This window comes from Carcharhinus amblyrhynchos, chromosome 2 (genome assembly GCF_965287045.1).
Source record: "Carcharhinus amblyrhynchos chromosome 2, sCarAmb.v2.hapA, whole genome shotgun sequence".
In the NCBI taxonomy this organism is placed as follows: Eukaryota; Metazoa; Chordata; class Chondrichthyes; order Carcharhiniformes; family Carcharhinidae; genus Carcharhinus; species Carcharhinus amblyrhynchos.
The window spans coordinates 59,141,470-59,169,067 of record NC_137325.1 but is presented as its reverse complement, the minus strand read 5'-3'; the positions used below and the strand labels follow the sequence as shown (position 1 = coordinate 59,169,067).

Genomic DNA, 27,598 nt, shown 5'->3' with positions numbered 1-27,598 from the left:
CACTAATTAGCCATTGAAGGGCCTCATTTGCTAGTGGGGTGGGAAAGATATTAACAACCTTCCCTCAGGGACTTAATCAGGGTTGAGGCAAGAAGGTGATGGGCTCCCCACCACCACCCTCCTGGCTGATTGAATGTCCCTTACCATCTGCTGAGGAGCAGTGGAGGATCTTTAAGGAGATCTTTCTTGGTGCTCAGCAGAAATTTATTCCGATGGTCAAAAAGGACTGTAGGAGGAGAGGTAATAAGCCGTGGATAACGAAGGAGGTGAAGGAAAGTGTTAAATTAAAAGCGGAGGCATTTAGAGTAGCTAAGAGTAGCGGGCGAGAAGAGGATTGGGAGAGGTTTAAATGTCAACAAAGATTGACAAAGAAATTGATAAAGAAGGGTAGGAGAAACTATGAAGCTGGGCTAGCGCTTAATATAAAAAAGGATAGCAAGAGTTTTTATAAATATATAAAAAGGAAGAGGCTGGCTAGGGTGAACGTTGGACCCTTAGAGGATGAGAGGGGGGACTTAGTGGTAGGGGATGGGGAAATGGCTGAGGTCTTGAATAACTTTTTTGTTTCGGTCTTCACGGAGGAGGACGTGAATAATTTGCCAAGTGTTAGCGATGGAAAGGTGGTAGGACTGGAGGGTCTCAATGACATTATTGTTACTAGAGAGGCGGTGCTCGACAGACTGGAGGGACGGATTGTGGACAAGTCCCCAGGACCGGATGGAATGCATCCGAGGGTTCTGAAAGAAATGGCGGAGATGATAGTGGATGCCTTGGTGGTTATTTTCCAAACGTCGCTGGATTCCGGGGAGGTGCCGGAAGATTGGAAAGCGGCTTATGTTACGCCGTTGTTTAAGAAGGGTGCCAGGCAAATGGCAGGGAATTATAGGCCGGTTAGTTTAACGTCTGTTGTAGGTAAAATGTTAGAATCCGTCATCAAGGAGGAAATAGCGAGGCATCTTGAGGGGAATTGCTTGATAGAGCAGACGCAGCACGGTTTCGTTAAGGGGAAGTCGTGTCTGACAAATTTACTGGAGTTCTATGAGGATGTGTCTAGGGCGGTGGATAGAGGAGAGCCGGTGTATGTGTCTTTCTTGATTTTCAGAAGGTGTTTGACAAGGTACCTCACAAGAGGTTATTGCAGAAGGTCAGGGGACATGGAGTTGGGGGTAGGGTGTTAGCGTGGATAGAGGATTGGTTGTCAAATAGGAGTCATGATGTGGGTATGCCGGCGTTGGACTGGCGTAAACACAGTAAAAAGTCTGACAACACCAGGTTTTAGTCCAACCTATTTATTTGATAATAGACTCACAAGCTTTCGGGGTTATCCCCTTCGTCAGGTGAATGGAGAGTTCTGGCCTCAGACAGAGCATATAAAGCACAGACAGTTTAGAGATTACTGATTAGAATGCAAATCTTTACACCTAACCTGCTGTTCAAGACCTGAAGTGGCTGACAATGTGTGTGGAAGGAGCACTGATCACAGGTTAAAGACATGTGTATTGTCTCCAGACAGTACAGTAAGTGAGGTTTTGCAAACCCAGGCAAGTCACGGGAGTTACAGATAGCGCGACATGAACCCAACATGAACACATTGTCAGCCACTTCAGGTCTTGAACAGCAGGTTACGTGTAAGGATTCGCATTCTAATCAGTAATCTCTAAACTGTCTGTGCTTTATATGCTCTGTCTGAGGCCAGAACTCTCCATTCACCTGATGAAGGGGCTAACCCGAAAGCTTGTGAGTCTATTATCAAATAAATCGGTTGGACTAAAACCTGGTGTTGTCAGACTTTTTACTGTCAAATAGGAAGCAGAGAGTCGGGGTTAATGGGTGCTATTCGGATTGGCGGTTGGTGACTAGTGGAGTGCCTCAGGGGTCGGTGCTGGGGCCTCAGCTATTTACCATTTATATAGATGATCTGGAGGAGGGAACCGAGTGTATGGTGTCGAAATTTGCTGATGACACCAAGATTGGTGGAACGGCAAATTGCGCGGACGGTGTGGAGAGTCTGCAGAAGGATCTAGATAGGCTGGGCGAATCGGCCAGGAGCTGGCAAATGGAATTTAATGTTGGCAAGTGCGAGGTGGTCCACTTTGGTAGGAATAATGGTAGGAAGGACTATTACTTACGGGGCGAAAAACTGCAGCAGGCGACGGTGCAGAGGGACCTCGGGGTCCTTGTGCATGAGTCGCAAAAACCCAGCCTGCAGGTGCAGCAGGTGGTCAGGAAGGCGAATGGGATGCTGGCCTTCATAGCGAGGGGGATTGAATATAAAAGTAGGGAGGTCTTGCTGCAGCTGTATAGGGCATTGGTGAGGCCGCAACTGGAGTACTGTGTGCAGTTTTGGTCGCCGCACTTACGCAAGGATATTTTGGCCTTGGAGGGAGTGCAGAGGAGGTTTACTAGGCTGATACCGGAGTTGAGGGGGTTGAGCTATGAGGAGAGGCTGAATAAACTAGGCTTGTACTCGTTAGAGTTTAGAAGAATGAGGGGTGATCTCATTGAGACATATAAGATGATGAATGGGATGGATAGGATAGAGGTGGAGAGACTCTTCCCGCTCAGAAAGGACAGTAGGACTAGGGGGCACAGCCTCAAGATAAAGGGGGAGAGGTTTAGAACGGAGTTGAGGAGGAACTTCTTCACTCAAAGGGTGGTGAATCTCTGGAATTCTCTGCCCGTTGAGGTGGTGGAGGCTACCTGGCTAAATATTTTTAAGATGCGGGTTGATGGGTTTTTGATAAGCGAGGGGATTAAGGGTTATGGGGAGAGAGCGGGAATGTGGAACTGAGACACGACAGATCAGCCATGATCTTATTGAATGGTGGGGCAGGCTCGAAGGGCTAGATGGCCTACTCCTGCTCCTATTTCTTATGTTCTTATGTTCTTAATAACCTCCTTCTGTGCTCTAACCGCTCACTGATTCTATATGCAACACTACTCCCTGTCGACCTCAGCAGTTTTACCAGTGTGAATCACCAAATACTTCCACTGATTCAACAGCAGTCAGTGGAAATCAATCAACGACTAAACAAAGTGGTTGTTGATCCCTGTAAAGATGAGGATTCTTTCCTACTGCTAAATGATCCTTCAGATGTGCAAGGTTCAGCCAGGGCAATAGCCAGAACATTAAAAATAAAATGGCATCGCTAATATTCAAATACTGATTAACCTCACCGTCTGCTATCCCTTTGAATGTCTGGAAGACGGTCCCTGCACACTTGCAGAAGGAGGTCCCTGACCATACCGATTCACATCTGGCAGAGCCTGCTGTTTTGGACGCACAACAATACCTGCAGCACAGAATATTTGGGCACTATGGAGCTGAATTCTAAGCTGTCTGTATTTTAACTGGAACTACCTCACTTCCTATTCTCTCTAAATGTAAAATATGGAAAAGAATTTGAAAAACTCCTACTGACAGTCTGTGTAATTTCAAATATGCAATGTGTACACAGAATTTGAAATCAGATTGCAACATTGCAGGGGCACGGTGGCACAGTGATTTGCACTCCTGCCTCACCTTGCCAGGGACCCGGGTTCAATTCTGGCCTCAGGTGACTGTCTGGTGAATATTGCACATTCTTCCCATATCTGCGTGGGTTTCCTCCTGGTTCTCTGGTTTCCTCCCACAGTCCAAAGATGAGGGTTAGGTGGATTGGCCATGCGAAATTACCCCTTAGTGTCAGGGGGATTAGAAGGGAAAATAATGAGGTTTACAGGGATAAGAGCCTGGGTGGGATTGTTGTTGGTGCAGGCTTGATGGGCCAGATGGCCTCCTTCTGTAGGATTCTATGATTTAAAGTATGCCAAAAGCACTGAACATCAGCTAAAGGGACCAATTATGATATGATCAACAGTTCAACTTAATGAGATAATTGCTTCTCATTTAACCACTTGTTCTTCCTTGCACTGTGGAAGTGTGAGGTTTAGAAGCTACTAGTTTTGCTGTTGTTTCATCTGCTCCTTATCATTGTATGATTTTCTGTCAGGTCTTGAATGTGTCTCTCCTCTTTACTCCCCACTCCCTGAATAGTTCATTTTCTTCAGCTTTGCAAGAATATAAAAATCCAAACCCGAGGAAACCGTTCTGACCAATTATAAAAACAGAAAATGCTGGGAATATTCAGCAAGTCTGGCAAAATCTATGGAGAGAGGAATGGAGTTAATTTTACACACCAATGATCTTTCGTTACGAAATGTCACAAATTTGCAACATTAACTTTGAGTCTGGGCAGAATGTATTCTCCCTGGAGATGGGCTGAGAGCCAGGGGGGCATGGAGTGGAGACCCCAACATCCTCCTGATTCCCTGCCCAGTCAAAGCCTAGGTGGATGGCCTTCCCCTCATATGTCAATTAAGGCCCTCATGTAGCCACTTAAGGAGCTTGCCCCTGTTAATGTTCTACCAGCAGCTGGCTCTCCATGTGGCCTAGCCTGTTAGATTTATGAGGCACTGTGCCCAGCTGAGAGTCCTAGCATCAGGAAGGGGGACACCGATGGGAAGCCCTCCCTGTCCTTTCTATTTGCCCCCACCCCTTCTCGCCAACATTTCCCCAACCCACAACACTTACCTTTTTCCAGGGCTACATCGACAACCCATGATATGGGCCCCGTTGCAGTACCAATAGTTTCCATTGCTCCCAGTGATATTACAGTACAGGACAGCTGCAGTCCTTTGATCAGCAGCTCTTCTGAGTTGGATATCACACCAGAGGGTACAATGAGCAATGTAATGGAGATTGGGCTGGGCTCCCCATGTTAAATTAAGCCCTCTGTTTCCTTTTCCACACATGCTGTGTGTAGCATCTTTCAGACTTATTTCAAATTTTCAACATCTGCAATAGTTTGCTTTTGCACTGTAACTAGTTCCATTGTGTCAAAAAATAGACAGTTTTGAGCTTAATTAATCGTTATATCCCATCATGCTTATGCTGTTCAAGCTATTCCAATGCAAAGCAGTTCATTATCCATTATAAGCAGTATTACTACGGAAAACATCAGTTTGATACTGGTGAATTTTTGTGAACAAAGTTACTTCAATTTATGGTATAAATGTGCAAATGAAAGCTAGTGGATAGCCACAAAAATCATTAACAAGGTTAACTGTTGTCCTTTATCTCAAGAGGGCTGGAATACAAAGGAATGAAAGGTATATTCATAGAATCATAGAATCCGCACAGTGCAGAAGGAAGCCATTCAGTCCATCAAGCCTGCACCCATCCCAGCCCCTATCATCATAGCCCTATGTATTTACCCTGCTAATCGTCCGTACACTAAGAGGCAATTTAACATGGCCAATGCACCTAACCCACACATCTTTGGACTGTGAGAGGAAACCAGAGCACCTGAAGGAAACCCACACAGACACAGAGAGAACCTGCAGACTCTGCACAGACAGTGACCCAAGGCCAGAATTGAACCTGGGTCCTGGGCGTTGTGGGCAGTAAGGGAGTGTTGCTGTCTGGGAGTTGGCCCCCTGCCCAGTTGTAGGGGGTGGGGAGGTCGGGTTTGGAATCAGGAGATCAGGATTGTCATGAGTGAGGGAATCAGGGCTGGTCAGGGGGCTGGGGTTGACACTGGCACAGAGACATCTGGGAGGCCAGTGATGGTGGGGGCGGAGGGGAATCAGGACGGGGGAGGGGGGGCAGTGTTAAGGGGATGTGGGGCTGGCCAGCAATTAGGAGGCCAGCAGTGCGGGGCCACTATGCATGCGCCAATCTCTGCTGTGGAGATCAGCGCATGCACAGTGGCCTACTCAGTGCTATGCTACCATCTTCTTTAGCAGGAATAGGCCCCGCACACAGCTTTTCAGCGTGAATCACGCTGAGGTTCTCTGCAGTGTACAGAGTGTGCAAGATTCATTTTGAAAAGCCCACTGAAGAAAGCAGCACGATTTACACCAGTTTTTACGCAATTTCGGCACTTGGACTTTTTTTGATGAATTCCACCCATAATGTTGACAAATGTAAATATACTTGCTATCATTTCAGTTCTCCTCTTGTGTATACCTCCTTAAGATGAACTGCATACCTGTCAATTATATGTGATACATTAGTTCCTGCACACACTAATGGCAATTGTCTGTATCTGGGCCTCTTTTACTGTGTTGCCAGCAGACTACAGTGCATGTCCTACCTCAACATAACTCTCCATAGCAGTAATGCCTGCACCTTCATGTAAAGTGTGGTTGTTGTAATAAGTTCATTGCCATGCCTTGCAAAGTGTGCATTCTTGGCTCTGCACGATTGAGGCAGATTGAGGTGTCCCCCTACCTTGTCTACATTTTTGAAAGATGAAAGTGTGGAGATGTGTTAATGTATGCAAGAGGCTCATGTAGCATCCAACCCAGTCTGCCTGCTGTCCCTCAGCAGGGTTTTGATGTTATGAGCCTATTAACAGAGCTTGTGTGCTGCCCTCAGGCAAACATGTGTCCAACATTTCCAGTCTCAATCTGCTGATCTTAGCAAAGAATGGGAGCAGCTGAAAAGATCGTGCTGCAAAGAAATTTGTGGCCAGAGTCACCTTCAAAGCCCCTGGCAATGCTGTCCTCCACCTGCTCTGATGTTGCTCAAGGTGGTAGATTTTCATAGAACCATAGAAAATTACAACTCAGAAACAGGCCTTTGGCCCTTCTTGTCTGTGCCAAACCATTTTTTGCCTAGTCCCACTGATCTGCACTTGAACCATATCCCTCCACACCCCTCTCATCCATGAACCCATCCAAGTTTTTCTTAAATGTTAAAAGTGACCCCGCATTTACCACTTTATCCGGCAGCTCATTCCACACTCCTACCACTCTCTGCATGAAGAAGCCCCCACTAATATTCCTTTTAAACATTTCTCCTTTCACCCTTAACCCATGCCCTCTGGTTTTTTCCTTCCCTAGCATCAGTGGAAAAAGCCTGTTTGCATTCACTCTATCTATACCCATCAAACTCTTATACACCTCTATCAAATCTCCCCTCATTCTCCTACGCTCCAGAGAGTAAAGGCCTAGCCTATTCAATCTCTCTCTGTAACTTAGCTTCTCAAGTCCCGGCAACATCCTTGTGAACCTTCTCTGCACTCTTTCAACCTTATTTACATCCTTCCTATAACTAGGTGACCAAAACTGTACACAATACTCTAAATTTGGCCTCACCAATGCCTTATACAACCTTACATTTCCTTCATAAAGCAAGATGATCCCCTCACAGCTCCTGGCATCACTGGAGGAAAGAGAGTTACTCCTGGAAGACTCTAGATGGATAAGTCCTCTTGTTGAGAACCCTTCTTCACGCCTCTTTGCCGAGCAGCTTGTCACCTTTACTGTCTCTGATTCATCCCCCCCATGTGCCCAATAGGAATTGCAATAATAGTGCCAATGGGAGTAAGTGGTCTGACCAAAATCTTTACAGCCACGACCAAGGCTTTGTGGAGGTGCAGCGACACACTGTGCAGACTTCACTAACTTGAACTATTTCCTCAAAATACACAGCATTTACACAAACTCAAACCAAGTTAACTGAGAGCAATCAGCTACTGCCCACAAGCTGCCAGTGCACTCTTTCAATAGCTGTGATGTGGAGAGTGGTCTTACTCACTGCTGACTGTGTATTCAGCTTGTTTAAGAAAGAATGTGAACTCAAATGGCAAGATCGAAAATGGCAACACTACTGTCAAATCAGTATTGTACACCCATCAATGTCATGCTGTGTGTCTCCTCTGTATATTTTGGGCGCATGCACATAAGCCCCTAGCTGAAACAGTGATCTCTGTGCAAAACACAAAAAACATTTTCAATTCCAAGCAGCACCCAGACAATCAAATCTCAGGGCACCATGCAACCAAATGACACGGTCGTTATTGCTGAGTGTGAGGTAGGTACAGTGTACACAACATCTCTTTATCCTGAAGATACAGAAGACATATTCCTACATAAACAGTGGGCTTGACTAGTGCCAGTTAATTAAGTACGAATTACAAATTTTGTTTGCCTAGTAATGATGTGAAAGTTAGCATCACTTTAAAATTAGTGAAAGGATAAATGTCTGGATATTATTGTTTGCTACGGTAGTTGGCGATTAATGCATACATTTAACAGTTTTATTTGATATTTTAATGGGGTTGTTAATTACTAGATTGTAAATGGTCAAATTACTCTCTCAAATAATGGAGAAGGGGCTGTCATAAAAACTTATTGAGCATTCAGCAGCGAAGATTATTGGCAGTAATTTCCTGGACACCTTTTTTATACATTCATGGGATTTGGGAATTGCTGGCAAGGCCAGCATTTATAGCCCATCCTGAAATGCCCTTGAGAAAGTAGTGGTGAGCTGTCTGTGCACAACATTTTCTTTAAAAGAATTCCAATATTTAGTTAGTCTAGATTTGAAAATGGTTCAGTCTGTTAGTGACTATTTGGGTGCGGTTTTCCTGGCCTGCTGCCTTGCTCGAGTAGTGCAGCAGGCTGGAAAACGTCAGTGGAGGACGTGTAGCGAGAGTCGTGATCAGCATCCAGATGATTGCAATTTTCCCTGGCCCTTTTTTTAAGCGTAATCAGCCTGGCTCCGGAAATCAACACAAGGCTGATTACAATATAGAAATTGACATCATTGCCAAACCTGAGACGGTATTCTCTGTGCTCACTAATGTCTCCCCCGGGAGAGGTTCCCACCAGTGGGGAGTAAAGCGGGTCCCCATCAACAAGGACCAGGCATGATCACCCCATTGGTGGAGAGTGAGGCTATTAAGACCCCACCAGGAGGTTGGGGGCAAGGAAGGTGCCCCTTGGGCAGTGCCAGACTGCCACTGTGCACTGGGCACCGGGGAGTGCTAAGGGGGTGGAGCCAATTGGTGGTGGAGAGGGGGGGTGGGGACCTGCTGCGCACTCTGCATTAGGGATCAGTGGGAGAGGGAGGAACGAGGGCAATTGGGGCTGGCCATGGGGGAGTGGGGGTTTGGATTGGACTGGCCATGGGGGCTGGTGATTGGGGGAAGGGGAGGTTGGGAAGCCAGTGATTGGGAGGAGGGGCCGGGTAAGTGATCGGAAGGTAGGCAATTATGACGCTGGCAATGGGGAGACCAGCGCGCAAGTGCCAATCTCCCAACTGACAGATTGGTGCACGCGCAGCGGCACAATCAGCACAATGTGAAGCACAGAGTGCCACAGATCCATCAACTAGGTAAAAAAATGTGCAGGAAAATCTTCCGGTGTATATCACTAAAGGCAGATTACCTGCTCAGGTATCTCACTACCATTTGTGAGACTTTGCTATATGCAAACTGAATCGCCATGTTTCCTCACACTGTCACAGTAACTACACATCAAGCCAATCAGCTGGCTGTAAAGGCTTTCAGATGCCCTAATGTCAAGAGGTGTTATGTAATTGTTTCTTACCTCATTCAGTCACCCAGTTCATCCCTCTCAGATGTTATATTTTTGAGGCAGTTTGCAAAAGAAACAATGGTGACATGAGGAAATTCTTTTTTCGTACAGTGAATGGTTAAAATCTGGAATGCCCCCCCTAAGAGTTTGGTGGAGGCAGATTCAATCCTGGCTTTCAAAGGGGAATTGGATATTTATCTAAAGAGAAAGAAATTGCAGGGCTAAAAGGAAAAAGCAGTGGAGTGGGGCTAGCTGAGTAGTTCATACATACAGTGAGTCAGTCTGTACACAATAGGCTGAATGGCCTTCTTCCATCCTTGTAACCATTCTATGATTCTATCTATTCTCTTGCTCTGTGAAACAATTTTCCTATTTAAAGAGCATTGGGAGAAAATACAGCCAGAGCTTTTCCTACCTCCACCTGACCCCAATGCTCCCATCCACTTTTTACTAGACAGTAAATTCCATGTTTCCCTTCAACACAGATTAGACAATTTTGTGTTCTCTTACATAATGACCCTACAGTCTACAACTGGTTGCTCTCTGTAAGACTTCACGTTTAAGCATGATCCAAGGATAAGGTTTAGTTTGCGTAAACCTGACATCAAAGACAAGGATAAAAGCAAAATCAAGTGAAAGTGAGTCACGATACATGACGCGTGAAACTTAAAGAATTCCATGCTAGTCAGAAGGCCATGGTGAAAAAGCACTGAGATGATAAGAAATGTGATTGGAGTTGTAACGAAACTAGGTGCGATTAAATATCTAGAGAAACTTGGCAAGAAACTGTTAATGTCATGTAGATGATTGTCTTGAACAAAGAAATCTGACAAAAGGAGAGCATGAGGAATCTCCTATAGTCCAAATTTCTCCTACAGTCCAAATGAGAGTCAAAAAGAAAGTGAAAATCACAAAGAAACTGAAAGTTTGCCAGTGCAGAATCCACTCATCATGAAAAATGAGCCAAGACCTTGGATTGGGACAAATTATTCAATGTCACAGCATGATCTCAATCATTAAGTGGAGGTGGTAGTTTGTGGAAAAGTTTAGGTTTGACACAGTCAGAGTTGTTGAGAGAGCAGAGTCAAGCTAATTGAAATGGTAAGAGATGCCCAAAAAGAAAAATAAACTGGATGGGTTAATAGGGCAGCACGATGGCACAGTGGTTAGCACTGCTACCTCACAGCACCAGGGACCCGGGTTCGATCATGGCTTTCTGTGTGTGGAGTTTGCACATTCTCCAATTTTTCATCACATTCTTCAGGCCTGACAATCATGACAATCAGCTTCAAGAAGACCAAAATGATGCCTTTTATAAGAGACTCCACCTTCCATCAATATTGACAACCTCATTCTGCAGGCGATTAACAGCTTTGCATGCCTTGTGTCAACAATCACCAACAATCCTTGATGATGAAATTAGCACCAGGGTTTCCAAGGCCACAATTGTTGTGTCAAAGTTGAAAGGTCAAGCATGGACCAACAGCAAACTAACCTAAATATAAAGATCTGTGTGTACCAGGCTTTACCAGGTAGGTAGATTTCTGATAGACAAGAGAATTAAGGGTTATGGGGAGAAAGCAGGAAAGTGGAACTGATTCACTTCAGATCAACCATGATCTTATTAAATGGCGGGGCAGGCTCGAAGGGCTAGATGGCCTACTTCCTGCTCCTGTTTCTTAATTTCTTATGTTCTTATGTACTAGGTACGCTGCCTTGCAGCCGTGGACAACCTGTGGAAACCAACAAAAGTAACTGAACATCTTCCACCTCCACTGCCTCAAACAAATATTGGGTATCTCTGGCAGGACCAGGTGCTGGGCACCAAAGTACACAAGTGTGCAGGGGTCCCCAGCATGGTTGCTGTTTTCTTGAGTCAGCTGCGACTCATGTGGCTCATGTGCACTGAATGGATGATCGTCGCATCCCCAAAGACATGCTTTATAACAAGTTTGTTATTGGCATGAGACCAACAGGTTTCCCATGTCTGCAATATAAGGACATCATGAGTGAGACCTCATGCTGACCATGTTCAGAGTCAATGCATGGGAATTACTGGCTACTGACCAGAGACAAGCAGACTGGAATGGTGTAGAAAAGGTAGAGGACAAAAGAAATGGCCAGATGGTGGAAAAATAAGCCCGCCAGAAGGAAATATGATTAGTCGACCTCGCGCCAATGCCAACCATCTGTGCCAGTTGCGGCAGGGACTGTCTCTCGCAAATTGGCCTTGACAGTCATAACACATGATGTTCACTATAGAAGTGACATACACCTTGGGCACAGTTCATCCTTCTGTGATAAAAGTGTGCAAAAGACATTTATATATAATAATTTTAATGTTTTAGGAAAATGTTTTAAAGTTCAGCTTTTTTCTACAGGTAGTCAGTTTGATTGGAAGGAATATAGCACAAATGCAGGGAGAGGAGGACAATTACTCATTTTAATCTTGTAAGTGGTTATGTTAAGTAGAGTTAATAGACTTTTTTTTACTTAAATTCTCCTGGGATTTCAGAATAAAGTGCTTGACAGGGTTATACGATATTGTGGTTTGTATGCAGTCCTGGATCTGCAGCAGAGAAAGATACAGGTTTTGCAGGAATGGAATTGAAGTTTGGCTGTTCTGGTTGAATTTGAGGGAGGGGAGCAGGTTTGCAGGTTTCTAGAAGCTCTGTGTCTCTCTGAAAATTCAAAGGGTTTCTACACTCTCTGTGATTGCTAACTATATTTAAAGTAGATTTTAAGTCTATAGGAAGAATGTTGCTTACTTGGAACTGAAATAGCGATAAGTTAGTGTTGTTTCTTTTCATGTTTAAAGATTGTTCAAGACTGTTTCATTTTGTTGGAGTTGTATTTCAATTGTGTTATGAATAAGATTTGTTTTGATAAAACATTCTGAATTTGTCAGTGGAATTACTCCTGGAGCAAAACAACCTTTCTTCACATCTATGCCAAAATAGAAACATTGTTGGGATCTGGCATCATAATATACATTGGGGATCTGGTCCAGAGACAGACAGATTCCAAAAATAATGTATTGGAATTTACTGATGAAATAGAAAAAAAAAGTGGTTTGGCAAATGTTAAGACAGATAATAATAAATGACTTTAGTTAACATCAGGATGGTTTAAATAGATTGGAAAGATGGGCAGGCATGTCACACCCAGCTCCCCCTTCACTATGATCTTTCATGACTCCTCCACTATGACTAAATATACAACTGCATATTTGGCATCCAGTGAGCAGAAATTTCTGCAGTTAACCATGTGTTATAAACTACCTAGCTACTGACTCCATCCCTTTCCCTGGTCTGATGCATTTTTGCAACCTTGATATCATATCTTACCCCAAGCTGAGCTTACAACTATTCATCCACAGCTTCACTAAGGCCTCCTATTTCTACCTCCATGACTTTTTCTGATTCCACCCCTGCCTCAGCTTATCAGCTGTTGAAACCCACACGCCTTTGTACTTCTGGAGTTAACAATTAGAATGCAGTCTTGACTGGACCCTCGCATTCTATCCTTTCTAAGATTGAGGTCATCGAAACTCTGTTGGCCATGCATGGACGTAGCCCAGCCCATCTTTAACTCCTCCATCCCCAGGAATAGCTACCTTGGAGATAGCTGTGCTCATTTAATTTGGCTTCATGAGCATCCCCATTTTAATTGCTTCACCAATCATGGTTGTACACTCAACTTCCAAGATCCTGGTATAGGGTGGCACAGTGGTTAGCATTGCTGCCTCACAGCACCAGAGATCCAGGTTGAACTGCAGCCTTGGTTACTGTCTGTGTGGAGTTTGCATGTTCTCCCCGTATCTGTGTGGGTTTCCTCTGGGTATTCCAGTTTCCTCCCAGACTCCAAAGATATGCGGATTAGATTGATTGGCCATGCTAAATTGTACCTTAGTGTCAAGGGCAACTGGATTAAATATGTTAGTTATGGGTATAGGGCATGGGTGAGATTGCTGTTCGTGTAGGCTCGATGGGCTGAACAGCCTCTTCCTGCACTGTAGGGACTCTTCCCTTCCCTTCCTTTCCCTTCCCTCCCCTTTCCTCTTCCCATCCCATAAGGCTGCTGTGAAGCACCCTTATTCTGTTGTGTTATACTAAATGTGCTAAATAAAAACAAGTTGTTCGTTTTATAGTGCAACAAGTTTAAGGAAAGACAAAGAATGGGAGAATAAGCTCAATGGAAAATTATTGAAGGTGGTGGGTGAACAGAGAGGCCCAGGAGATTAGACACAAAGGCCGGAATTTTCATGGAATCGTGGAGACTGTAGTGAATCCAGAATGGTGGAAGGGCCCCTGATGTGGAGGTTGCGGTCCCATTTCCGGCAGAAACTATTTCTGCTGGGAGTGGGTGACCTGGGTGGGTGCGGGTAGTTGTTTATTGGGAACAGGAGCGGGATGTGACTCACACATGAAGGAAATCTAAACTCAGCAGGCCCAGTTGATCTCAGTGCTGAGTTCAAACAGACCCTATTTTCACTACAGCAAGGACCTTATCCTGCAGCATGTGAGTTACAAATATTTAGAGTTTATATAATTATCCTAGATATTGCCTGTGAAAGCGTCAAGCTATCAAGTTATTTGAATCCCTTGTCCTTTGAAAATTGAAAAAAAAAACTGCCTGCTTGTCCCTGAGTTGAAACAAAAATCTATTCTAGAAGTTTCAGTAGCTGATTGTTGACATATGCCTACTTGCTATCTTTATAGCATTATAGATTACTGCTTCTAGCGTCTTTCATTATCACAGTAAATTCACAATTTGATTGATAACTTAAAGAGTTTATTAAAGGATTGGCTGCCTTTAATGTGGGATTATGAAGGGAAATGTTTGTTTTTGTAAGGGATTAAATACTTGAAGAAATTTAAATGTATTGAATGGCCTTTTATGAATGAGAGCACTTTCTATATATAGTAAAGACTGGAATAGATATTTAGAATTTTATTTAATCTTACCTGAGGTCTGCCCATGATGGATACTGGGGAAGAAGGCACTTAGAGTGTAAGGGGGAAGGGTGATGAATAGGGGGCATTACTTGGCAGTAAATTGGCATTCGGACTGTAAATAGCCAATGGGGTGGGCAAGAGGTCATGAGTTGGTATTAAGTTGGCATAGGGATTATGGAGTGGGAGCATATTTAGCATGAGTTGGCACTAAGCTGACATTGAGACTATAAGGGATCATAACAGTAGAGGGAAGTGTCTTGCATGTGTTGGCATATATGAGCATGAGGAGTGATTGGTGGTCTGTGGGCCTAATGTTTATGGAAAGAACCGATTCAAAGTCCCAGGGAACTGAGATTGGCCTGTAAAACTACCCACCTCAACAGTCAGCAGCCTGTGTGGGTGTCTCTGATCAATACCTGGACGTGGCAGGCTCAACTCCATCCCACACCCATCCCTTCCTGAAAGGGAGCTCCTGCTATTTGGGGCAATTATTCCTGAGGTACATGCAGCAGGCCAGGAGGTTTCTCAGCTCTGCACATTCACCTCAGGAGTGATAATCCAGACCATGATTCCTTGAAAATACAGCTAGATAAACCGATAAAAAGGTCAAAAACATTTTGAGTTTAACTAATAAGGCATCCAATGAATGAATAAAAAGACAATAATAAATTGGTATGAAGTAATGTTTAGAGTGCAATTATAATGCTATGTTTTGGTTCTTCATTATATAAAACACAATAAAACCAGAGAACATACACTCATCTGTTTAATGCCAGGATGGGAGTCTATTTGAGTATTTTTCAATTTTGGAGAGATTTTAGTGGTTAAGATTAAAATTAGCCTGATATTAGAATTGTTTTATTATTTGATAAACTATATATGATAGATATAATTGAGATAACAGGGGTGATTTTCCAGCCTCACTGTGCCTGGCGCAGTTCGAGCTGGTCCTGGAAAATAGCGTGGGGCAAAAAACTTGATTCCGTGCCTGGCGCCAAATGGTTTGCAATCATCCTGGTCCCTTTCTAATGTTGCCAACCAGATTCTGCACTTTCTGGGCACAAAGCTGATAAGCATATTTAAAGTAATATTTAAATATACATAGCCTGTTTGAAACCTAGCTCCCGGGATCTCCCAGTTTTTGGGCCCAGCACGAGCCCAGCAAGATTCAGTACGTTCTCCACCAGCGGACACCAGGTGCGATGGCCATGTCAGGGACTTGGAGGCATTGAAGCCCCTCGGTGTTGGGGGCAATGTCACACAGTGCCCCCAGTAATGCCCATCTGGTGGCACATACCCTGATAGTGCCAGTTGGACACTGCCAGTGTGCCAGGGCAGTGCCAAGGAGGTGAGGCTTGAGTAGGGGGTGGGCCTTGAGTGGGGGCTATGCGGGGGTGGGCTATGCAGGGAGGGGCTATGCAGGGGGGCTAGGTGGGCGTGGGCTATGCAGGGGAGGCTATGTGGGGGGGCTACGTGGGGCTATGTGGGGGGGGCTATGCAGGAGTGCTATGCAGGAGGGGCTATGCAGGGGGTTATGCAGGGGGGCCATGCAGGGGAGGCTATGCAGGGGAGCTAGGCATGGGGCTATGGAGGAGGGGCTATGCGGGAGCGTTATGCAGGGGGGATTATGCTGTTTAGGGGTGGAGCATGAAGGGGATAATGATGGGGGAGGCTGTTGGGGGTCATGATGGGGACATATAGGGAGGGCTTCAATGTCCCGATGCTGGCAACCCATGCTGGGGAGGGGTTGGGGGAACATGCTGCCGAAGAGGGGTGGGGGGTTCCCGATGCCTGTGGGGGGAGGGAGGGACCCTCCCAGTGCACTGGAAGATTGGGGTGACCTTGTGAAATGGCGCCTCAGTGCTCTGCAGCTGGGTTCACCTGGTGTGGTCAGTCCCCGCCTGCCCAGTACTGACACGCAGCTCACCGCTGTCCAAAGAAGTGAGGGGGAATGGGACGATTGCGGTCCAGAGGGTGCCTGGGAGACCAATACAGATTGCTCCGGTATTCACGTTGTTTCTTTGGTGGAATGATCAAAGGTAAACACCAACATATCAAATTTGAAAGTGACCTCAGTACAATGCAGATAATTCATTAGAAGACAGTTGAAGCAATCTGATAGAAAAAGAATCTGCAATCAAAAATCCTGAAACGAGAGATGGATTGTCACCAAGGACTGGCAACATACAAGGCTGAGAAAACCATGGTAACCGTCATTGTGGCTGGTGTCCAGGCATGTTCTGACAGTTATCAGGGTCGGCTAGAAGTGAAAGTGAATTCCTGTCCTGTTTATTTCCCTTTTGAAGTCGTGACTGGACATCCTTTGGATAACATTTCCATTCATTAGATTACAATGGAACATGATTAAAGCTCAGTTCATTGTATAGATTTTGTTTGGTATCCTGAATGTCACAAACATTTTGTCGATAAATGTGTGTTCAAGCTGACATTTCAGTTTGGAGGTATTTTAAGACATATTGATACCAATCTTCAGAAAGCGGGAGATAATGAAAGCTTCTTGAAAAGTGAAACTTAATGGGAGGAATTTTACTGGCTCGCCCCGCCCATTGGGGATCAGGCCCAATTTCTCAGCGCTCACGATTTTACCACAGCTGGGTTTTCGGTGTGGTCAGCATTCACCGGAAATGGGTGACAGACTGAATAATTTGTTCAAATTTATTTAAATACTGCTTTGCATCTGTTTAGCGATCCCAGTGCTCAATGGTCTGGGCTCACTTTGCCTTTATAGCCTTTCCAGGAGGGGTTCTCTCCTGGCGAGGAAAATACCTGCTCCCCATGAACGGAAACAATTGTGTTGGCCTCACAGGTGGAAACAGAAAACATTGAGGCCCCCAGGGAGGCTGAGGGCAAGCCAGGTGTGCCGCTCAGGCAGTGCCAGACTGGCAGTGCCACCCTGGAACCTTGGCACTGCCAATCTGGCATCTGGGCACTGCCCACTGGGCATCGTGGCACTGTCTACCATGCAGTGCCACGAGGCGGGTTCAATGGAGGCAATGTCAGGGGATGGTGCCAATGGGGGGTGTGGCCAACAGAGGTGGGGCCAATGGGGTGGGGTCAATGGAGGTGGGACCAATGGGGGGGGTTGGACCAGTGGGCCAGTCCCAGGAGGAGGGCCAATTGGGATGGGGCCAAATGGGATCTGTCTGGACAGTGGGATGGTAGCATGATCTGCATCTTGGCCCGCAGGCCTCCGCAACTGCAGTGGGGAGGGCAGCTAGTTGAGGCTGCCTGCAGTAGCAGGGCCAGACAGCTCTCTCTCTGTCTGTCAGACCCCTACTACTGCTAATGCACATGTCTGTAATCCCTCCCTCTGTAGACTGTCTGGTGAGATAAGCCCCATCCACAGCCTCTCTGACTAGAAACTGACTGGGCCATCCTTTCAGAGACAGAATGCATAACATTGGTGTGAAAACCCGCCCAAAAACAGGATCTGGGACTCTCCCATTTTCAGACTAGCTGGACACTTAGGAAAAGTTTTGTAAAATTCCACCCAAAGATTTCCATCTCAGGACCACGAGATAGGTGGTGAATTAAAGTCTCCCTTACTGAATAACACATGTCACAGTGTGGTCTGTAATGTCCGTTTAACATAACAAATTTATATGAAGGGAAGTTTAGTTGTACAATTTGTATCACCGTTTCAAAAGTCATTCTATCAACATAGAGGGCTTTTAGAAAACTTGATTATCTGTATACCTATAAGGCTACTGGAGGACACCATAGCAAGAGTTTATTGCTCTTTCCTGAGGTTAGTTTAGTGGTGGGAGCATTTAATCAGGTGAGAATTAGGGAACCCACCATCTTCCTACCTCTGCTCCAGTTAAGTTCATGGACTTCCCGCCCTACCACCAACTGAGGTTCATAAGTGGGCAGTTAATGTCCGCTTACTGGCTTCATCCCACGGTCACTGGTATTCACCCAGCAGTACGTGAGGGACTTGCCATGCAGGAAGCTTCCAACAGGAGTGGTCTTTTGTTCAAATGCATTCAGTGCCTGTTCGCGGGATGCAATAGTGGGGTAGGTGAGGCCCATTGAGAGACCCCCACCCCTCCTCCCCACATCCCCAACCTGCAATCCCCCTCCTGCCACCATTCACTTGGGGGTCTGGGTCCCTCTTCAGACCTGGGGTTTGGGTCAGGACAGACCTCAGGAGCAGTCGCGTCCAGGCTTTGTGCGGGGTGGGCTGAGTCAGGCTTTGGGCCTGGTTCTGGATTGGGACCAAAGTGTCCCTCTGGGTTGGAATGAGTCTTGGGTAGGTTGGGGGGGAGACTCCTTGGGTTTTGGAGAGTGTGTGGTGATCCTGTAGCGGGGAGTGAGGAGTTGGGGGAGAGATGCCTGGGGGGATGTCAGGGAGGTGGGAGAGATCGATGGAGAGATTGGGAGTGTGGGGCTGTCCTGTCGGTCTGGATAATCATCACCCAGAAGATAGAAGGCCTTCTAACTTTTTCTGGCTAACTGATGGTGCAACCCAGTTGGAACCAGATGAAGTTTACGATTTAAATTACATTTTTCACATGATTTCCAACACAAGGCAATCGCCAAGGGGGGTCTTTGCATTTCTGGGCAATGGCCATGCAGTCCTTATCTGGAAGCATCTGAAGGGGATTCCCAGGATATCTTGGGGGGGTAACCTCCGGAAGTTACAGCCCAGTATTTTTTTAAACAGAGGATTGTTGCAGCGTGAAGTGTTTTTCCATGGAGAGTACTTGTGATCGTTGCATTTTCTAAGGAACAAAGTGGATACATTGTTGAATTACAGGATGATTATGGGGAAGAATGGAGCTAGTGTTATGTTTTATTAATTAGATTATTATTAAATACTGTCATTTATTAGATTATTCTTTTGCAGAAAATCCTCTTTTATTCTTGATTAGTCCTTTGCCACATTGAGTATTGAGACAGCGAGAAACAAATTTGTGGCAGAGGAAGGTGCCAGATTATTGAGAGAGAAGATGAGGGCTGGATCAGTGTTGGATCGATCCTGTGAGGAGTTGGTGCAGACAGAATGGTCCAATTGTCAGACTTGGGCACATTGTAAAAATTCTCCCTAATCGCATTGCTTTTACTCTGGTCTGTTTTTGGTAACTGAAGTCACCCATAACTTGATCCTGCTTTTTCTGCATATTCTTCTATATTTTATATCTTCATCTGTCTGTCTCCTTTCTACTATTTATCTAGAATAAGCTCCATAATCAGATAGATTCAGCATTTTCATGATCTCATTTATTATCCCTATGTTTTAATGCTGTCATGAATTATTTGGTAAATACTGCCACAGCATCTGCAATATTGAATAAGAAAGAAAGGAGAAGCAATAGCTCCTGTGCATTTTGTAGACAGAAATGTCAATTCCCAGTCCATCCTGGCATAAATTGCTATTTGATCACATCTCCATATCAAAATGTGCATCTAGCTTTAGAATACTTGCTGTTTTTTCATAGCCCTTGCTGTTTGATAATGTAACTCAGCTTTTAATATCTCTCACATCCAAACTGTGGCTTTCAGTATTTTATTATACTCCTAGCCCCTTTTGCTTTCCTCTCTGCTTTCTCATCTTTCTCTCCCACTTGATAATAGAGGTGAACTGATATTACCAGCATGTAAGATCCTTTAGTGGTCACTGCACTATTCACTCTGAATTGTACAGCCTCTGAAAAGTGATTGCATTTAATTTTGAATCCCTGGCTTTGGTTTGCTCAGGTTAGATAAGTCAATTTCTATTTGTTTGGAGGCATTTCCCTGAAAAGAGTGATCTTTGCCAGAAGTCATGGGAGACTGAAAATCCATTCTGACAATATCCAACAATGCACATCTTGTCACACTGTGAACACTGCAGAATTCTTCATCATGCTTCATAGCAGGAAATCATCAGCAAGTTAGACTCAGAAGAGCAAGGGGATGATGCAAGCAAAGGTGTGTCTGGAGGGTAACGTTTGAGGAGATTAGAATGTCATTTCAGCGATTTGGGACAAGATGGTCGCAGGGTGTGCATTGAGGGTAAAGATGAGGTGGGGGGGGTTGGATGGACAATAAACCAGAGTCAGCAACAGACTCTGCATGCTGAGAGAGAGGACCTCAAGAGGTCGCAGAGGAAGGCCACGTAAAAGCTTGTAATTATGACAAGGATTTTTGACGGTCAATTCTCCTGCTCCCCGGGTCCCTCTGAAAACGTCTCCAATTCTGAGTTAGGGTCGGAAAATTTGGAAATTTCCAACTTACCTACCTGGTTGTTACTGAGGAAACGTTAGACAGATTTAACTTTATCTAATATCTGGGTAACAACAGAACTGAATCACCAATCATACACACTGACCCTGCTGATCCTCCCTTGACCCTCCCAATCGCTGAATCCCTAGTTCGACGACCACACGATTCCCCTCCCAACCCTCCAACTCCCAGCTTGACCTTCCTACTGCCCTCCAGCCTGACCTGATTCAACCTCACCAACCAACATCCTGCCCAGCTGCCACCCTAAGTCCTGACACATCCTACCCTCTTACCCATTTACCTCACCCACCTAACATTTCTTACCCACTTACCTCACCAACCTGAAAATGAGCTCAATGCGATGATAAAGCCAAAGGGGGATGGGGCCAGTGATGCAAGACCAGTGGGGGAGGGGCTAATGTGGGGAGGGGCTAATGGAGGGAAGGGGCCTGCTGCTACTCTGCAGGGATTGGCGAGGGGAGGGTGGGAGAGGGGGTCCACTGCCACTCTGCAGGGATTGGTGGTGGGGAGGGAGGGAGGCAGAGGGACCTGCTGCCGTTCTGCAGGGATTGGTGGGGAGAAGGAAGTGGAGGCCCGCTACTAGTCTGCAGGGATCGCTGGGGGGAGAGAAGGAAGTGGAGGCCCGCTGCCATTCTGCAGGGTTAGTGGGAGGACAGATGGAGTGGGGGCCCACTACCTCTGTGCAGGGATCAGTGGGAGGGAGGTGGGAGTGGGGGGCCCACTGCCACTCTACGGGGATCGTGGGGGGAATGCAGGGAGTGGGGGGCCCGCTGCCACTCTACGGGGATCGTGGGGGGAATGCAGGGAGTGGGGGGCCCGCTGCCACTCTGCAAGGATCGGTGGGGGGAGGTGAGAGTGGGGGCCTGCTACCACTCTGCAGCGATCAGTGGGGAGAGGGCGTTGGGTCAGCGACGTGGTGGAGGGGGGTCCACAATTTGTCTGGGTGATGTTGGGGGTGGGGGGGGGAGTCAGTGGGGGCTGTAGCACGGGCCACAGGACCTGCAATTGCAGGGGAGAGGGAGCTGCTTCAGGCTGTCTGCACTAGCAGGGGCCTGACAGTTCTTTTTTTCTGTCAGACTCCTGCTACAGCTAATGTGCATGCGCAGTATCAGAGGCTGCACATGCGCACTGCCTCCCTCTGCAGGGTTTTGGGCATATTAAGCCCCGCCCACAGGCTTTGCAGTAAGCAACAGGCTCGTTCAGAATTTTGCACACATGGCCGGAGTGGGGAGTGGGGTCTGAAAACACGCCCAAAAGACCAATCTGGAACTCCCAGTTTTATATCCGTCCAGCACTTAGATAAAAAATGGTAAAATCAACCCACTCCCCATCCACTTACCCATTCCACCCCCTTATGCCAGCCCCTTGGGTGGATGTAGCTGTTACTAGGGGGCATAACTATAAGGTTATTGGTGGGAGATATAGGAAGGATGTTCGAGGTAGGTTCTTTACTCAGAGAGTGGTTGGGGTGTGGAACGCACTGCCTGCTGTGATAGTGGAGTCGGACACTTTAGCAACTTTCAAGCGGTTATTGGATAGACACATGGAGCACACAAGAATGATAGAAAGTGGGATAGTTTGATCTTGGATTCGGACATAGCTTGGCACAGCATCGAGGGCCAAAGGGCCTGTACTGTGCTGTACTTTCTATGTTTCTATGTTTTATCTTAATCACTTTACCCCCCACCCTCCCTAACCCCTTACCCATTTACCTTTTCTTAGTCATTTTTCAAAGAAGGTTAGCAACATTTAAACCAGAACATGACAATAAGTGCATAAAAAGAGGACACTGTTTTTGGAATTGATTTTCTTCTGTAATCTCTTGTAAGTATAAAAGCAATATAGAAGATTTTTAAAAGGTTGTACAAAATAAAATGGAGCATTTGAAGAAGAAAGACAGATGGAAGCTTAAAATGCATAGCAGAACTGGCAAGGATCCTGATGTAGCAACACTTTTGATGAAAATTAAGTCCAGTTAGTTTTTCTCACAACATTGAGATATGTTGTTTTTCTCATTTATAGCAGACAGTAAAACATATCACAGAATTACAATCGTAACTAATGTATGCAGAACGCATTGAATAGAAGAAAAGCAATTGTTGTTTCCTGGCTGAAAGATGACAATGTGGTTTCATTATGTCTCAGTAGGAGATTGGAACGATAGTTAATCAGAATTACAATCATGTGTATTGGACAGTCTGCGCCTTTAAATTTCACTTCATGTGTAAAATGTGTACATTTCTCTTTCAGGTAAAACCCTTTTGAACATCATTAACAAGATATAAATGTGGACGACATGTGCAGCCTGACCATGGTGTGTAAATTGCTTACCGAAGAGCAAAAGGTTTATTACCGCAGACTGTACGTTCATTGCTGGATGAAGTAATTGGCCATATGATTATGCAGACATTCCAGCATGAAGCTGATGGACCTATTCCTAGCTCGCCCCCTCTCTACGTATTTTCTGCTGCAGAGTTTCATGCTCCTGATACTGTGCTTTCACTCAGCCAGCATGTGTCCCAAAGGCTGCCTGTGTTCTCACATCAGTAGCTTAAATGTGAGCTGCAGTAATGCGAATCTTAAAGAGATTCCGAAAGACCTTCCTCCTGAAACTGCTTTACTTTACTTGGATTCAAATCAAATAAGGTCTGTTCCAAATGAGATATTCAAGGACCTGCACCAGCTCAAAGTGCTTAATTTGTCCAAAAATGTTATCGAGTCCATAGAAGAACAGGCCTTCAAAGGGGTGGCTGACACCTTGCAGACTCTTGACCTTTCGAACAACAAGATTAAAAGTGTACATAAAGACACATTCAGCAAACTGAAAGGCAGGGCTCAGTTTTCTGATAATCCATGGCACTGTGACTGCACCCTCCAGCAGGTGCTGCATGGCATGCCCTCTAACCATGAGATGGCCAGCAACATCATCTGTGAGACTGCCGCTTTGGAGGAACACACTGGGAAATCCTTTATCAGCGCTGCAAACGAAGCTGACCTCTGTAACCTGGCTAAAAAAACAACCGACGTGGCCATGCTGGTCACGATGTTTGGCTGGTTCACCATGGTGATCTCTTACGTGGTGTATTACGTGCGTCAGAACCAAGAAGATGCAAGAAGGCATCTTGAATATTTAAAATCGCTTCCAAGCAAGCAAAAGAAGCCGGAAGAATCGGATGACATTAGCACTGTACTGTAATTGGTTCAATTAAAGAAAAGGTTTGGAAATGGAGTATCTTAAGTGTACATTTAATTCATCTCCACTTTGCAGCAAAGTGGCTCGAAAATCTAACTGCAATGAAATAGGAGATAGTGGAGCTCAACTACTTCAGGATGGTTGGAAATCCATAAACCATGTGAAAAATGAAGGATTGAGAAATTCTTTTCACATCTGTCCAGTGGTGTTAATTTGGAAGAGAAAAATCAAGATTCAGGTCCTAAGTAGAAAGCAGTTGAGGATTTTATAAGCTTCCTGTGTTCATATGGTTTTCCTCTGTTTGGTATTTTAAACTAACAGCTCTGTTAAAATAACAAACAAAAGGAATGACAGACAAACATGATAAGCTTCCAGCTGTCAGTGCTGCTGACAGTCATTTATCAGCTATGGTGGAATACATGAAAGGTTGCTTTTTGAAAACTTTGATCATTGTCCCACATGTATTCTAAGATGGTGCTATAGATCTGAGGATCAAAAACTGAACCTCTCTATGCACAGGATACAAAGTCTGCTGCAGGTTGATGATACATCATGTTATATTAGATCCAAGCTGGCAGAGGATTAAAAAGATATAAAAGTGGCAGACCAATTTATTACATTTAGGGAAGTTGCCCTACATTCATTGCAAGCATGGCAGATTGTCTGCCCCTTTCGTTAGATTTGTATATCTGGATAGGGTGCAGGACATGGACACAATGCCTGTTTCAACTTGCAGCTGAATAAGGCACATGTGTCAGCAGATTGGTGTCTGAAGAAGCTCATCCAACCTGTGGCTGGTCAAGTGAGAATCACATGGAGAAGGAAAAAAAATCAGTGTGAAAGAAAGATCACTGAGATGCATCCAAAGAAATGCGGGTCAGGTGGATTGGCCATGCTAAATTGCCCCTTAGTGTCAGGGAGACTAGCAGGACAAATTTGTGGGGTTACAGGGATAGGCCCTTAAGTGAGATTATTGTCAGTACAAACTCAATGGGCCAAGTGGTCTCCTTCTGTACTGTAGGAATTCTATGATTCTTTTAGAAGGAAAAGTCTAGGAAAACTATTTGGAGGAATTATTTCTGCCAAGTTGTACAATTATACCATGCAGCAGAGGAGAGCAAGAATAGATCCACTACTTCATTTACTGAATATCTATATCAAATTGAACCACAGTTAACATAGGTGATATGTCTCAATTTGTAACTGTTTCAATGTCAGTGATTGGAATGATCTTTCTGGCAACTGTTTACAGTCACAACAGAAATTATTTCCAATTAATATAAATTATTAATGGTTGTCTATCCCATAAGAAACTTTGGTCTAATTTGTAGCCAGGACCAAAAAGAACTGTAAGGCATCTATCAGAAAGGATACAGAGCCTTTCAGATTAATCAGAAACATTCTCAACCTTCATATGTCAATAGTCTGCCCTACACTGAGAGAATATAAAGCTCTCAGCTGGCTCCAATGCCTGGCACTGTCAGTATTAGAATTCAATTGTAACTCTGCCTGTCAGCCTTTCCTGCAGGCAGGCAATTTAAGTTCTCCAGCGATACCTGTCAATATCAGGGTAATATGAGGGTAAGGGTCTATGGCAGTGACAAGGGGAGCCAGAATTCTGAATGTCTGTCTTTCTTACCAGACAATGCAAATATGTCCACTTTTTACTGAACTGCCGAAGCTTGAATTTAGAGTCGTAGGAATAGGTCATTTTGCCCTTTGGTTCTGCTACTCCATTAGGTCATGGCTGATTTATACCTTAGCTCCATTTGCTCATTTCCCTCCATATTATTCGATTCCCTTGCAAACATCAATTGAATTACAAGTCTTGAAAAATGCAATTGATCCAATGTCAACAGACCTTTGGGAAAAGAATTCCAGATTCCACCTATTCTTGTATGAAAACATGCTTCCTGATTTCATTCCAAAATGGCCTACCTTTAATTTTAAGATGTTGCGTTTGTTCTGGATTTTGTGTAAATCTGTTGGAAGAATGATTAGCTGAGGCTGGAATCAAGTTCGAATGTGATACATCTGATGCAAAATAGACCTGTCAAAACTCACTGGTTGGGATCTTACAACCTCGCTTAACCCAAAACTGTAAAATCCCATCTGAGGTCAACAGACCTTTCCATGGTCCACCCCTCGCTCGCTCCAATTCCCGTGGCGGGTGGGAAGGTAAAATTCCGGCCATTGTTTCAATTAACAGATGGAAAATAAACAATCGAACAAGGTACCAGAGAACACCTAACACACTGTATCCTAATAAAATCCTGAACTGGCACCTGAGTGTGGCGACTAGAGGATTTTCACAGTGTGAATGTAAGCCTACCATGGGCTGAAAATAGACTTTATTTTTACTTTACTTTAAGATGTCAGCACCTTCAGAAAACCAAGTTGCTGGAAAGAAATTGATGAGAAAAATACAAACGATCTTCTGCTAAACAGGCCCTTGTGTAAAGCACAAATGTAAAAAATGAGCAAGATACCTAGATCATTCTCATGAATAGTTAATTAAACGTGAAAGAAGTTGCTGAGGTGATTAGGAGAGAAACAGCTAATAGCGCTCCTTATCTGGGCATTCTGATCATTTTGGTTCTCCAAAGAGTGAGAGTTTAAGAACAAGCACAATCTAGCACAGAATAATTCTGATCGCCTGTTAAGTGCCTGAACATCTGTATTGCCTGTTGATGCATTAAAACTTACATGATTTCTGTAAGAAAGTATGTTTTATTATCTGTCCATTCGACACGTCTATAGCAATTGCATTTGGAAATATGCTATTAATGTTATCCAGCTATTTGTCATACCACATATTTCAGTCTCAGAAGAAAATAAATGCCAGACAATTAACTCGTACTGTTCCTTTCTTCCCACTTTTTTTGTCCTTTGGATCAATTAAGTAATGTTGTCTTTTCCTTTGGCAAAACTATTTTCAATGGCCTGCAGATCCTTTTGAAATCAGTTGGAATGATCAAGTTAGTATCTCTTTAAATACCCAACTTTGTCCTTTCCAATGATTTTCCTTAGCAAGACAAATGGAATTAAGGAAACAGAGAGCAGCTGATCGTTGATGGAACTGTATGTATAGTCGATACACTTGTAAATAGAATTGTACTTCTAAAGGAGTAATGGCCTGTATTTTGCAGTCAGTGTTGAAGTAACAATGCTAACCTCAAAGAAAGCTGCTTAAGAAAGATCTCACCATCTCTGTGGCATGGATTTCTCTATTCACAATGTCACAATCCGGAGTCAAGTGAAGGGGATCTCCAGGTGTTCAGTAATAATGAAAGCATCAAGCAGGTAAACAGTCAATCACAATGAAGAATTCTCAAGACTGGAAACTTGGAAACAAAATGCACTGACAGTGCTTCAACCTTTTGACTATATTTCACAAAAAGTGAAATAAATCATTGGAACATACAGATTAAAAACTGAAACATCATCAATATTTTTTAAACATTAAAAACTATGGATTTATGACTTATAGAAAGAAATGACATTACACAAAGATAAAATTAGTTTCCAGGAGCCAGTAAAATTGTTCAGCAGTAGTTATGACTTGGTACACTGTTAAAAACCAATTACACCTCTTTAACAAGGGTTTTTTTAACAGCAATATTACAGCCTTATGGAGGTGATGTTCTCATCAGCTTAGTGATTCCTAATTGACTGCAGTACATGAGGCTTCAATGGCGTAGTTGATGGAGTACTGTCGAATCACTGACTAGTAATCTAGAGAATGTGAGTAAAAGGGCGGGATTTTCCAGCCATGCTCACTCCTAGGTTGGAAATCCCTGCTTGGGGTCAATGGACCTTTGTATGGTCC

General features: G+C 44.6%; 1 protein-coding gene across 4 annotated transcripts in view; it reads left to right on the top strand.

The window, feature by feature from the left end:
• The window catches only part of lrrc3b (leucine rich repeat containing 3B), a 58,025-nt gene extending 31,417 nt beyond the window's left edge, over nucleotides 1–26,608 (top strand). For all 4 annotated transcript variants that reach the window (XM_080216253.1, XM_080216237.1, XM_080216246.1 and 1 more), the window contains one exon: nucleotides 22,827–26,608. In XM_080216253.1, the coding sequence (XP_080072379.1) occupies nucleotides 22,993–23,772 (780 nt within the window). In that variant the 5' untranslated portion in view covers nucleotides 22,827–22,992 and the 3' untranslated portion in view covers nucleotides 23,773–26,608. The remainder of the gene's footprint in view (nucleotides 1–22,826) is intronic.
• Nucleotides 26,609–27,598: the final 990 nt, after the last annotated feature.